The sequence below is a fragment of the Hylobates moloch genome, unplaced genomic scaffold (assembly GCF_009828535.3).
Source record: "Hylobates moloch isolate HMO894 unplaced genomic scaffold, HMol_V3 SCAFFOLD_8, whole genome shotgun sequence".
In the NCBI taxonomy this organism is placed as follows: domain Eukaryota; kingdom Metazoa; phylum Chordata; class Mammalia; order Primates; family Hylobatidae; genus Hylobates; species Hylobates moloch.
This window is the reverse complement of record NW_026652283.1, coordinates 111,866,127-111,879,769: the sequence shown is the minus strand read 5'-3', so window position 1 is coordinate 111,879,769 and position 13,643 is coordinate 111,866,127. Positions and strand designations below refer to the sequence as shown.

Here is a 13,643-nt window from a genome sequence, read left to right as displayed (position 1 = left end):
GGAAAGAGAAAAAAAAAAAAAAGGAAAAAGAAAGAAAGGAGGAAGGGAGGGAAGGGGAGGAAGGGGAAGAAGGAAAGGAAGGCAGATTCATGTACAAAAGCATCTCTAAAGTATAAGGCCATATTGAGATCAGAAGTCAGTATTTTCACTCTGCAATGAATCACCCAAGAAGAATTCTAGGCCAGTGACCCTCCCTGATGGTTTAAATCATGGATATCTGAGCAAGAAAAAAAAAAATCGTCATCAGTGAAATGCTTTAAGTTTTGCTTTTCAAGTAATTATCGGGATGATATGTGGAAAATGCCCAGTGCCACAGTCAAACATAATCTCTGGAAAACAGAACTGGAGTCCTCCCAGGTCCTTCATTACTTAGCCCTGCAGAGCAGGACTGGAGCCATTACTTAATTAGTCCTCATGGCTTATTTCTCAGAGGGGAAGGTCAGACTTTTATTATTTCCATCTCATAGAGACTCATTTCCCTTTGTTGATTGATAAATGTAGTTTACAAAGAAAAGCATTACACAGCCATGGCCCGACACTGTTAATATTCTTTTGAAATGATACAGTGCTTTCCTAGTTTTTATATCTGAGTAGCATGCTTCATTATGAGACGATCAAAAATATTTTAATGCTCAAGAGCATAAATGTCCTAGTAGAATAGAGCCAAAATTACTTGGGTTCAAACCTCAGTCACACCACTCAGCTGCTACATCACTGGAGCAAATTACTTAAACTTTCTAAGCCCACATTTTTTTTTTTTTTTTTTGAGACGGAGTCATCCTCTATCACCCAGGCTGGAGTGTAGTGGCGCGATCTCAGCTCACTGCAACCTCCGCCTCCCAGGTTTAAGCGATTCTCCTGCCTCAGCCTCCTGAGTAGCTGGGATTACAGGCATGCACCACCATACCCGGCTAATTTTTGTATCTTTAGTAGAGACAGGGTTTCACTATGTTGGCCAGGCTGGTCTGGAACTCCTGACTCCAAATGATCTGCCTGCTTAGGCCTCCCAAAGTGTTGGGATTACAGGCATGAGCCACCGTACCTGGCCTAAGCCTACGTTTCTTCATTTTTAAAATGGAGATAATATTAGTCTCTTCTCTAGAAGATGAAAGAGCACAGGTGAAGCACTCACCCCAGTGCCTGACCAGAGTAACTTTGCAGAGAAATTGTTAGGCTTGCAAGAGTCCACTGATTCCAATGTGTTTGAAGATTCCTGGAAGACAGGCTTGGGGTTCCATAACAGAAATGTAACAGTTAAAAAGCAGCGCTGCTGGCCTAGTATTCAAATTTGATGCATACGCACGCACAAACATAGGTATTACGGTGGAGTGGACACTCACTTCACGTCTTTACCTTCCACTACTATTGTTCTTGACATTATAAGCAATAGCATTTTCCTAATTTGGAGGAGATTTTATGTAAATCAGACCTAAAATATAAAAAAGTGCCAGGCAAATTTTCATAGCGCCACATAAGAGAATATGATAGAAGAGACGAACAGGAAAAAGAGATGATTCCATTCCCAAACTGCACACATACCCCTTTCCCAGACGCTCTGGCCAGCCTGCTGTGGGTGGCAACTCTCCCCCACCCCACTGCGAAATCCTCCTCTCTGCACCATCTAGGACGGAGAAGAGCAGCCTGCCTCCAGCTCTGCCTGCAGTGGGCCCCTCACTCTCTCTTGGCCGCCTGGGAAACCGGCCTCCTCCTCTCAGTTCTGGGCTCCTTCACTTCTTTCTTCAACAGCACATAGCCAATACACTTCTCAGGGTAAACAGAACTTTCGCTTCTCTTGTGCCCCAGCCCCAGAACCAGGAGGGGACACTACCTTCTACTGTAGGAGTGTGAGGAGTGTGATGATGTCATAACATTCTACGAGGGGAAATCCGAGGAAATCTGATCACGACACACGTCCATGGCAAGTGACTATGTGGGTGACTCCCTTAAGCCAAGGTCTCATCTGGTTTGAAATTGGAGGTAGTAATATCACTGAACAAGTAACCAAGAATTCATTTTTAAACATCAAACTGATGCTCTGTGGACAGGCAGTGGCCTAAAGAAGAAAAAAAAGGTGGGACCTAGACTATCCCACAAATAGGCCTGTCCAGTTTCCCGGGCCTCCGTGTCCTGATATGGAAGGTAGGAACAAATACCACCTGTTCTGCCAATCGTATAGACTGGTGATAGTAAAGTGAAACAGAGTTACTCTTATGCTTTGTAGAAAGCCTCCCCCTGCCTGTGGAATAATCCCCTACTGACAGAGTGCCAGGGTTTGCCTCTCTAAAGATACTTTGTCAAATGACCAAGAAATTTTGCAGACAAGTGGTAGACAAGGTTCTTTTTCTAAATTTCAAAATTATCTCCAAATGGCTTTCTGATTACTCTTGGGCATTAAATCAATGAATCAGTAAGAGCTCATTTCAAAGTCTTCCATAAATCATAAATTATTGGGAACTTACTTTTTACAAAAGGCCTGCACAATCAAATCAATCCTCCCACAAATGCCACTTCACCTTTAAAATTCAGTTCATACTTTACAAGGTGTTCTCACATTTGTTTCACGTAATGTAACAATGCTCTGAACGAATAAAATAGGTATTATCAGACACCTCATTTTACTAAAGAAGAATGGAAATGGCAGAGCTGGATCCACAACTCCAGCCTCTTTGTTGTTGTTGTTGTGTTTTGAGTAGATGTGGGGTTTCACCATGTTGGCAAGGCTGGTCTCAAACTCCTGGCGTCAAGCGATCTGCTCACCTCAGCCTCCCAAAGTGCTGGAATTACAGGCTTGAGCCACCGTGCCCAGCCCTAGAACTCCAGCCTCTTTGAGAGCCGAAGCACAGAACACCCAACGGGATCTGACTGGCTATTTTTCCCAGCCCGAGATGGAGAAGAGAGAAGCTAATTCACACGCACCATGGATGCCTCGGGGTAGTAGAGCCGAATTCTCTTGTGGAAGCACTGCTGAAGAGACTCCAGGATAAGGCAGGTAAAAAAATGACCTTTTCCCCCCTATACTGGTTAGTGCTGACAAAGTGTGACTCGCAGGTGGGAAGAGAATTCCACCCAGCCAGCCTGTCTTCCATCTCCATCTTGGCGCCTGGGTACCAGCTGGGCCTCCCCTAAGCTTCTAGCCTCTCCCTGCCAGTATTCCTCCTCCCACCCCGGAAGAGAAGCCTGCAAAGGCCATTTGCTGTTTTTCAGCTCATTCACTGGCCAACAAGCTGCAGAACAGATGCTCTTTTTTTTTTTTTTAAATCACAACAGCAAACACTCCATGTACAAACGAAAACATTTAGGAATAAAAGTGAGTTGGAGGCGAGAGCACAGCTGAATGTCTGACAATATGTTCTAAGATTCAGGCCTGAGAAAAAGTGAGGCTGACTTTAAAGGAATCCTGTTTCAATCAAGAGTTTCAATGTAAAAAAAAAAAAGGATGATTTCAAGTCAGGAACTATTCTGCCTTTCCTCCTCACTGACGGATCATTTTTTTAGGGCACAAGGGTCAAAAAGGCTGCTAAAAGTCCTTAAAATTTAAAAGCTTATTTATAAGAATGGACTCAATTCAGTTGGAGTTACTTCATATTATTCTATGCTTATTTGAGAGAGATATATATATTTTTACATATAAGAAACAACATTCTGGACAGCTAGAGCAGTGTCAAAGGGTAGTCCTGGGGCACCTACATGAGAACCACCTGGATAATCATTAAAAGTGCAGATTCCTCCTCAATTTCCATCAAGGGAAAGGCTTTGCCTTATTTTTCTTTTTGGTAGCCAAAGCTGTACTCAGATATTGCTAATAAGGAAGAAAAACTGCTCTCCTGTTAACCTGAGGACAGTAAGGGCAGGGGTCAGGAAGAGGGATCACCTTCCCCATCAACACAACATCTTTCTAGAAGTGCTGCCTCTCCTTCTGTAATTGGGAAGCACCTATTACTATTCCTTAAAGCCCAAAGGGGGGTTAGTAGGATGATGGATATAGGAGATATTGGGGTTTAAAAAAAACAAAGTGCAGATTCCTGGACTTCATCCCCAGCCAACCAAGTCAGAAGCAATGGGCATGAGAACTGAGGATCTGCATTTCAACCAGGTCTGTTCTCATACACAATAAAGTTTGGGAACCACTATTCTACACAATAAGGTATTAAATTAGGAAAATCACAAGTGGAGAGACTGGAGTTAGGACAAGGAACAGGACAAGGAGGAACACTCAGTGAGTTTCAAACACAGGTACCATTGGTAAAACTGTGTATCTACAGGTGAAAGAACATGGCCTTTTACTTATAAATACAGCCAACCAAAGTCCAAATTAAGGGCAGATGTGGACAGGGAGAGAATGAGCTAAGTTTGAGGTGGCTATCAACTCAGTCTTCAAACAAGTCAGGGAGATAAACAGCCCTGTTTTGATGTACAGTTGGTTTTCAGTATATTAATAGATTTATTATTAAAGCCTACTTCAAGAAAAATCACTTCTGGAATTTTACAACTCAAAAGTGAGTTACCTGTAAAGAGTTTAATAATTATTTTAAATACATAGCCTTGTTAAACCAAAATTGTAGATACAAATGGAACAGTGAATGAATCAACACATGCCATATGGTGTGAGGCAGTCTGAAGTTCACAGACACTGGGTTAAGTGTTGATTAGACAATGTGTATACTGCTTTTGGCGATATACTGTTTTCTGCCTTTCCTCAGTAAGATACATTTTAACAATATTTCTTAAACTCTTGATTAGAAGAAAAATATTCCAAAAGTAGCTATCAATGCAAACTAGTGTTTATTTCAAATAATTTTCCAATCTTTTAAATCATTTCATCAAACTTTCCCTGTGGTGACTACCAGAAGATTGGTGGTCTAGCCATCTTGGGTTATTACGCAAGCTCTTTGCTTTCTAGCTTCCCTGGGGAAGTTACTTAACCTCTGACCCTCAATTTATTTTTTTTTAAATACAATGCAGATAAGTAGACTGAGAGCTGAACATTGTTTGTGAGGGGTGAGTAGGCACCAAATACACGATGTTGTTATACCTAGCTCATAATTTTCATGCACAAAAATCAACTGGTCTTTTTACACTATTATGGGAAGGGCAGGCATTTTTAGTGAATTAAGGATTAAAATCTTGTTTCACAAAATAGAAATAATCAGGACTAACGTATAAAAAGATGAGAGTTAGCTGTTAATTGTGATGGCTCAAAAATAATTTTGAAATACAAAATACCTTTTTCTTCATTAATTTAGATCAAGCTTGTCCAACTCACAGCCTGCATGTGGCCCAGGACAGCTTTGAATGCGGCCCAACACAAATTTGTAAACTTTCTTAAAACATTGAGACGTGTGATTTTTTTCTTTTAGTCATCAGCTATTGCTAGTGTTAGTACATTTTATGCGTGGCACTAGACAATTCTTCCAATGTGGCCCAGGGAAGCCAAAAGATTGGACACCCCTGATTTAGATGAAAAGTCTGATTCCAAGGATTAACATTAATAAGAAGCAAAAAGAACTCTAAAAATCATAATCATGGCCCTCTATTGTACCAGTTTTTATTCAACATGACTCTGGAAAGAACCTTATCCTAGAGGCAAAATGTCTGCTGCAGATGTAGACCGTTTTAAATTTAACTGTAATCTATTTCAACGGCTGACACTTTCAAAATGATCTGATTAACTGGGATTGTCGGACATAATATAAAATGTATCCAAGAGAATTATAGCTCTCCTTTATGACTATGCATTCCTAAAGGACAATTATCTTTTCTTTGCAAGATGTGGATTTCATTTTTTAATTATTCTGACTCTGCTTTAAACTTTTATTTTAGGTTCAGGGGCACGTGCAGGTTTGTTATTTGGGTCAACTTGAACCACAGGGGCTTGTTGTACAGAATATTTCATCACCCAGGTACTAAGCCCAGTATCCGATAGTTACTTTTTCTGCTCCTCTCCCTCCTCCCGCCCTCCACCCTCAGGCAGGCCCCAGTGTCTGTTGTTCCCCTCTTTGTGTCCGTATGTGTTTGTCATAGAAATGTTAAACAGTTTATAGAAAAACCTTTGTGCATAAAAAACATTGAATATTAGCATATTTTAAGGAGAAAACTACCTTTCCCTAGCTACCATCGTTGGTAATAAAATCATTCATTCATTGAAGTCTAAGCACCTGGTAAGTGCCAAGCACAAGGTGGGAGAGCTACAAAAATTAAGGAGCTATTGGCCTTGCCCTTGAAGAGTTCCTAATTCTAGATGGCATGAAGAGGTCTATAGACACATCACTGTAAGAACAAAATCTTAAATGTGTACAAGGTGCCTTGGAAAGCACATTAGAAGGCACAACTAACTTACTTGAAAGATTTGGGTGAAATTCAACTGAAGATATTTTAGCTAAGACTTAAAAACTCAGTAAATGAGAAGGAGCATGAGGGGTCCACGACGGGAGGAGAGTGGAAAGAGGAGACTGCACTCCAGGCAGAGAGGATACCGTGCAAAAGATGTTGGACAAGAGGTGCAAATGAACCCATGGCCGGGGCCTGGGAGGGGAAAGGAGGTGTGAATAAAGGGGAAAGAGTGCCTAGACGTGAATTTGGACTGGAAGATTTCAATCACTCAAATCATAAATGGTGTGCTGAGTATGTCTGAATTTTTTCCCCCAAGGCCAAAATGGAGTCTTTTGTGTTTGTTAAAAATGTCCAGTAGTGGCCAGGCGTGGTCGCTCAAGCCTGTAATCCCAACACTTCGGGAGGCCGAGGCAGGTGGATCACCTGAGATCAGGAGTTCGAGACCATCCTGGCCAACATGGTGAAACCTCGTTTCTACTAAAATACAAAAATTAGCTGGGCGTGGTGGTGCGCGCCTGTATTCCCAGCTACTCAGGAGGCTGAGACAGGACAATCACATGAATCCAGGAGGTGGAGGTTGCGGTGACCCAAGATCATGCCACTGCATTCCAGCCTGGGTGACAGAGTAAAAAACTCCTTCTAAAAAACAAAAAAACCAAAATGTCCAGTAGAGACACATGTCGGCTTTACTCTAAGTATAGATCCTGGCCGCAAGTGGAGTTGGGGGTGCAGCCCTGGAGGCAAGGTGACCCGTTGGGTAGCGGTTGCAGTATCTTCCAGGTGAGAAATTGTGGGACTTAAAACAGCAGCAGCCAGAATGCTGAGCAGGGATGGATCCAAGTGGCATTTAGGACACAGACTGACATGCATGTGGAGGATGGGGGAACAGGAGTATGATTTCAGTTGTTAGCGTGGGTGGTAAGTGAATCGTATCGCCACTGCCAAAGCTGAGGAACAGGGGTGAATGAGGAGACGCCGCATGGTGCTCAGGAAGGAAGGGGCTGGGCCATCAGGAAGGTCCGATTTTACTGGACTGACTCACCTGGGGGCAGCCCCTCACTGGGAAGCATCTGCAGCTTGGGAAGCAGAGGACTAGAAAAATAAATCTGTGTCATTGTTGTATAGATAGTAGTGGAAACCATGGGAACGGATGAGAAAACAGCTGGCAATGAAACCCTTGCTATATACTATGACACTATTTACGGGGTAAGTGAACGCATGGGACAGCCACTTGATAGACTTTCCCCCAGCCCATTAAAGGTGATCATAATGAAGACTTTGAGGCAATGTGGAAAAGTGCTTGACCTGTCCAGTTACAAGGATCACAGCAGACATTTGATCAGGTGCAGTGGCTCACATCTGTAATCCTAGCACTTTGGGAGGCCGAAGCGGGCGGATCACTTGAGTCAAGTGTTAGAGACCAGCCTGGCCAATATGGTGAAACCCTGTCTCTACTAAAAATACAAAAATTAGCCCAGCATGGCGGTGTGCACCTATAATCCCAGCTATTCGGGAGGCTGAGGCAGGAGAATTGCTTGAACCCAGGAGGCAGAGGTTGCAGTAAGCCGAGATAGTGCCACTGCACTTCAGCCTGGGCAACACAGAAAGACCCTGTCTTTAAAACAAAACAAAACAAAAAAGATCGGAGCAGGCATTTAACATACACAAATCTCAAAAGTATTATGAAACAAGCCAGAGACAAAAACCAGCATATTATATTTTTCCATTTAAATGAGAATCTAGTTCGGACAAAACCTTTGATAATAAAGGTTAAATCAGTGTTTGCTTCTAGGGGGAGGGGTGTTCCACTGTGAAATGGCATGAGGGAATTTAATGGATTGACAGAAATAGTCTATGCTTGATAAGGATGTAGGTTTTAGGAGTATATGTCTGTCAAAACTGATGGAATAATTAGCATTCCATTGTATGAAAATTACACCTTAATTTAAAAATCATAGAATGAAGTTGTATATATTCATATAAACTAGGAAAAGTGAATATGCAAATAAAGTTATGTCAGGGCAGTGGAGCTGCGGGCTGTTTTCACTTAAAAATCTTAATTTTCTTACACTGTTCTAAAAAAAAAAAAAGAACTTTAAAACTTCAAATGCCCAAAAATATTTATCAATTACCCAAGAAAATAGAAAGCATATTATATCATTTTTCCATAGGAAACAGAAAAGAATCCCTACAATTATGGACTTCATATCTGAAGGTAACAAGAAAACACAAGAGACAGTAAAGACATCAACATAGAGTATCAAAAAATCACTGGACCAAAGGGACACTTTTAAGAGTTTCTGCAGAAGCAAAGTACCAGTGCTTCCATGAAGGGAGTGTGGCTCAGACAGTGGAAGCACGCAGGCTGCTTTGGACGCTGCCACAGTGAGAGTGAGAGGACAACAGGAAAGTCAGTGGATGCCGGGACAGCTGGAGGCTGTTAGATTCAGAAGGTGGAAAGCACAGACTGTACGTGGGTTTCAGTGCTCCTGAGTTTATGAGCTGTCCATTTTCTTTGCAGTTCTTAGTAGTTTGGGTACCTTGTCTCAACTTCCATAGAGAAGGTGAAGAAAAATTACCCAATGGGAGAGTGACACCAACTCCCATTGCCCCACCCCCAGTATTTTGGAGGGAAAAAGTGGGTGCTCTGATCACGGTGATAGTGGCAGCTCTCTTTTCTTGAGTTGCTGTGATGGGCCTGGCACTACGCCACTGCTTTATATGCATTACTATTTTATTCAAGCTCCACAATAACCCAGCAAAATACATACTGATTTCGTATCACCAGTGAAAAAACCATACTCAAAGAAGTTAGGTAACATCCAACTAGGAGTGGATGGACGGCCGGGCGCGGTGGCTCACGCTTGTAATCCCAGCACTTTGGGAGGCCGAGGCGGGCGGATCATGAGGTCAGGAGATCGAGACCACGGTGAAACCCCGTCTCTACTAAAAATACAAAAAATTAGCTGGGCTTGGTGGCGGGCGCCTGTAGTCCCAGCTACTCGGAGAGGCTGAGGCAGGAGAATGGCGTGAACCCGGGAGGCGGAGCTTGCAGTGAGCCGAGATTGAGCCACTGCGCTCCAGCCTGGGTGAAAAAGCGAGACTCCGTCTCAAAAAAAAAAAAAAAAAAAAAAAGGAGTGGATGGACAAAAACTTAGGCTTTGACTCCACACACCAAACTCTACTGGATTAGGAGAATACTCTGACAAGGTCTCATTTCCACTTGAGTCCGAAGAGCCTGTCGTTTGGGATTTCTAGTAATATTTAGTCTAATGACTATTCTTTTCTGTAGCATAGATGATGCCCTCACGAAACAGCCAGTGTGGTTAATTACTACACAGCTGTCAAGTTGCATACATCCTAATACCTATTATTTAACAGCAGTTAACACTTGGTGCTAGATGCTTTACAATGCATTACCTCATGTAATCCTCACACCCACCCTTGGGGCAGACAATTAGCACCGCCATTTTTACCGAGGATGAAATTGGGACAGAAGAGATACAAAGTGACTTGTCCTAAGTCACTCAGTTACCACAGATGTGGCCCCAGACAGTGTGACATGGGCCTAACCACTTTACTGCCTCAAAATTTAAAACTGGGGGGTTCCCAACTTTGCTATGTCAACCGGTCTCAACTCACGCTGAAACCAACAATCCCACTGGCAGCCTTGAGAGTGTTCTTCCTAGACCGCTTCGTCACAAGTGTTCACAGGTTTCGCTTCCCTCCACTTACAGAACCAAAACCCTTCTCCAAACGGACAACGGTTACCATCAGATGTATGCCTGCTGCAACAGCAGCAATGACACATTCCCTAAGAGGCCAGCACTGGGTGACTGAGGATCTGGACAGGCCACCCACTCTGCCAACACTCTGGAGGCAGCAGACGCAGCGCACCAGGGCAGCTTCCTTATCAAGGATAGAAAGGTGACAGTGGGCACAGACTGTTACGGCTATTTCCTGTCAGGCTACCTGACTCACTGGAGGTGCTGAATCCCTGGGCCCCAACTGCGGTCGCTTAATTGTGCTGTCCACTAAAATGTAAAAAGAGCATCCTTCATTCAAGCAAAGTGAAGGGGCACAGTGTTCCATTCTCATTGCTGCCTTGTCTTGGGAGAGAGGCTGAAACCGGAATCTCTAGGTAGGCTCACCTCCACTTCCACTGGGTTATAATGAACTCTGAAACACACAAAAAAAGGCCTCTTTCCTGATCTTCTAACTCCCTGTTAATCACATTATTTAAGGCATGGACAAAAGCAAATTGGCTTGGTCATTTAGGTAATCATAAGGGCGGCTGTCAAGTTAAGTAACATGGCAGAAAGCCTGCAAAGTCTGAGAGCTGGGCTGTTTCTCAGCTGGGATTTCCTTGAACTGTTTCACCAGAACTCTCAAGCCTTTAGGATTCTGAAGTTTCCATCTGTCTTAAAATTACTTTTCCATAAAGAGGCCTTCATTTCCACAGCCTAAAATAAAGTCAGGACTGATGTCTTGGCTAGGTATTAAGAATGTGGACGGTTACTCAGGGATTTGGCCTCACCTCCCATTGGAAGGGGAAAAGGGAAGAGGAATGCAGAAAAGTCTTTTATGGAGTCTTGCTCTGTTGGCCAGACTGGAGAACAGCGGCACAATGACAGCTCACTGCAGTCTCGAACTCCTGGGCCCAAGCAGTCTTCCCACCTCAGACTCCCGAGTAGCTGCGACAACAGGCACACATCACCATGCTTGGCTGATTTTTAAATTATTTTTTGTAGAGTCAGGGTCTTGCTGTATTGCTCAAGCTGGTCTCAAACTACTGGCCTCAAGTGCTCCTCCCACCTCAGCCTCCCAAAGCACTGGGAATACAGGTGTGAGTTACCACACCCAGCCCAGACAAAGTCTTGACCCCACATTCACTGCCCTTTGATTTTTGCTCTGGTGATGGTGGGAGAATTAAGAGTGTTCAAATCCAGCAAATCATGTTGGCAGTGTGGTCTTGTCCAAAAGAAAAAAGGGCAGTTTCTCCTAGAGTTGGGTGAACACAATGTGCTTCTCTGGTTGTTACCTTGCATTATTCACGCAACATACCTGGGCATATTTTGGTGGAGACCGTAACACACACAGAAAACTGCAAAGGGCAAGGAAATCAGCCCCAGAATGGTCAGCTCCAGATCCGGCTGAAGCTGAAGCAAGAAGCTGACTCTCTAGGCGAGGAGCCCAGCGCAGAGAGAGGAACCCCAAAGCAGTCAGTTCACTCCAAGATAGGAGTTGACATAGAAAAGGCAGTGTCGGCTGGGCACGGTGGCTCACATCTGTAATCCCAGTACTTCGGCAGGCCAAGGTCAAGAGATCGAGACCATCCTGGCCAACATGGCGAAACCCCAACTCTACTAGAAATACAAAAATTAGCTGGGTGTGGTGGCGTGCAACTATAGTCCCAGCTACTCGGAACGCTGAGGCAGGAGAATCGCTTGAACCCGGGAGGCGGAGGTTGCAGTGACTCGAGATCGAACGACTGCACTCCAGTCTGGCGACAGAGCGAGACTCTGTCTCAAAAAAAAGAAAAAGAAACAGAAAAGAGAAAAGCAAAACAAAGCAAAGGCAGTGTTGTGTGTGTTCCATGAACCCTGAGGGCTTCCAGGAGAGACTGGAACTAAAATAAAAGCGTACCCTGGAAACCGGAGGGCTGGGTGGTGGGTGTTGAGACCTGGAAATGGGAGGGCTGGGTGGTGGGTGTTGAGACCTGGAAATGGGAGGGCTGGGTGGTGGGTGTTGAGACCTGGAAACCGGAGGGCTGGGTGGTGGGTGTTGAGAAGTGCGGCTCCCTGTGGAGCGGGGAGGTGGGGCACCATCAGCCCCCCTCCAAATAGTAAGATTAGCACAGAAAGTGCCGTTTTCAGCCAGGTTGCCTTAATGGACAGCATCCTTGCAACTCCATACTCACTACTCCCAAACCAACCCTTGGAAGTACAACGGATTTACTGTTTATCAAGAGGGGAAACTTTCACTATTCTCATATGAAAAGTGGTTCAGAAAAATAAATGACAACATTATTTAACAGGAATTCACACAATTACAAAAATAACTCTGTCCCTCTCTTCAGCAAGATAAATGTTTTGCTCATCAGAAGTTCTGCTAGGCTTAGTCAGATCAGCGCCAGGAATTCTGTGAAGTGAAGGTCAAGCTGCCAAGATTCAAAAGAAATGTCGATAGTTAAGTGTTCGCCCAGATACCAGACAGGGAGTGCCAACAGCTCCCAGCATGCAACTCCAGCCACAATGCAGACAGGACAACCACATTTTCCAGTGTTCCCCTTGTCCCATAAAATTTAACAACAACAAAAAGCTCTTACCTAGCTCTCCCCGGAGGTTAACAAGTTCTTGAGATAGGGTTTTGTGTTGTTTCAGTGCTTCCTCCCGCTGCGGAAAACACACATCAAGTTACTCATGTTTTCAAGAGGGTCCCTTTCAGTAAGGTACACATTTGTTATCACTAGGAAAACGAGACCCAGTATTGGGAAGCCAAGATATGAATCATTTAGGCTAACAATTTGTGTTGTTAAAAGAAACACAGTTGTCCCTTAGTTGTTAAGGAAATTCGTAATTCAAAAATCTGTATTTTTGCAGGTCCCAGTGAAACTTTGGTTTGAGGCAGTGAATGGCCCATTTAGAAATATTTACTTTGAGCCAGTGCTTCAATGCTGATCCATAGAGCCTTTCGGCTAATGCATACTGTACTTAAGACATAATGCGTTCTCCTCCTCCAAGGGCAATAAACATCTAATCAGTTTAAGATAAATATTTAATGTTCTAAACATAAGCACATATATGCACTTTGTCCTATATTTGCAAATAAAAAAGTTTCGTTACAATGCCAATCCTTCTAAAAGAAAGACAAAAAGTTTGTTAGAAAGCTACAGCAGAAAGATAATCCTTTAAAGACAAAATTAAATTAATTTTTTTCAGCTACATACCATTTTCTAAGGATTATGATATTTTGGATCAGTGATAATTCTAAATCGATGTTAGAGAAACAAACCAAAGAAAACCAGACGGCTGTTTTTAGTACCAGAGAAGCAATTATCAACCTTGAGCTAAAGAATAACGTTCAAGTTACCAGCAACTCACGGCAATCACACATACACACATACTTACACAAATACAGTAATTACATACAGTTCCTTAAAAGGTAGATTCCCTAGCACCAGGGAGTAACTAAAAAAAAAATGAAGAATTTTAAAGCTCGCTGAAAAATGCCCTCACGAGGATCACCCAAGACGGAGCTCCCACTGCATCCTGATCACAGCGTTGCGGAGATCACGAGACCCGGCCTTTGCA

General features: G+C 43.4%; 1 protein-coding gene and 1 long non-coding RNA gene across 9 annotated transcripts in view; one reads left to right on the top strand and one right to left on the bottom strand.

Moving 5' to 3' along the window:
* MTUS1 (microtubule associated scaffold protein 1) overlaps positions 1-13,643 on the bottom strand; it is a 158,739-nt gene that overhangs the window by 18,913 nt on the left and 126,183 nt on the right. For all 8 annotated transcript variants that reach the window (XM_032162387.2, XM_058442159.1, XM_032162386.2 and 5 more), the window contains one exon: positions 12,659-12,725. In XM_032162387.2, the coding sequence (XP_032018278.1) occupies positions 12,659-12,725 (67 nt within the window). The remainder of the gene's footprint in view (positions 1-12,658; positions 12,726-13,643) is intronic.
* On the top strand, positions 1,625-9,608 carry LOC131383980 (uncharacterized). The gene is made up of 3 exons (XR_009214413.1): positions 1,625-2,139; positions 2,880-2,989; positions 8,502-9,608. It is a non-coding gene; the product is annotated as an uncharacterized LOC131383980 (long non-coding RNA).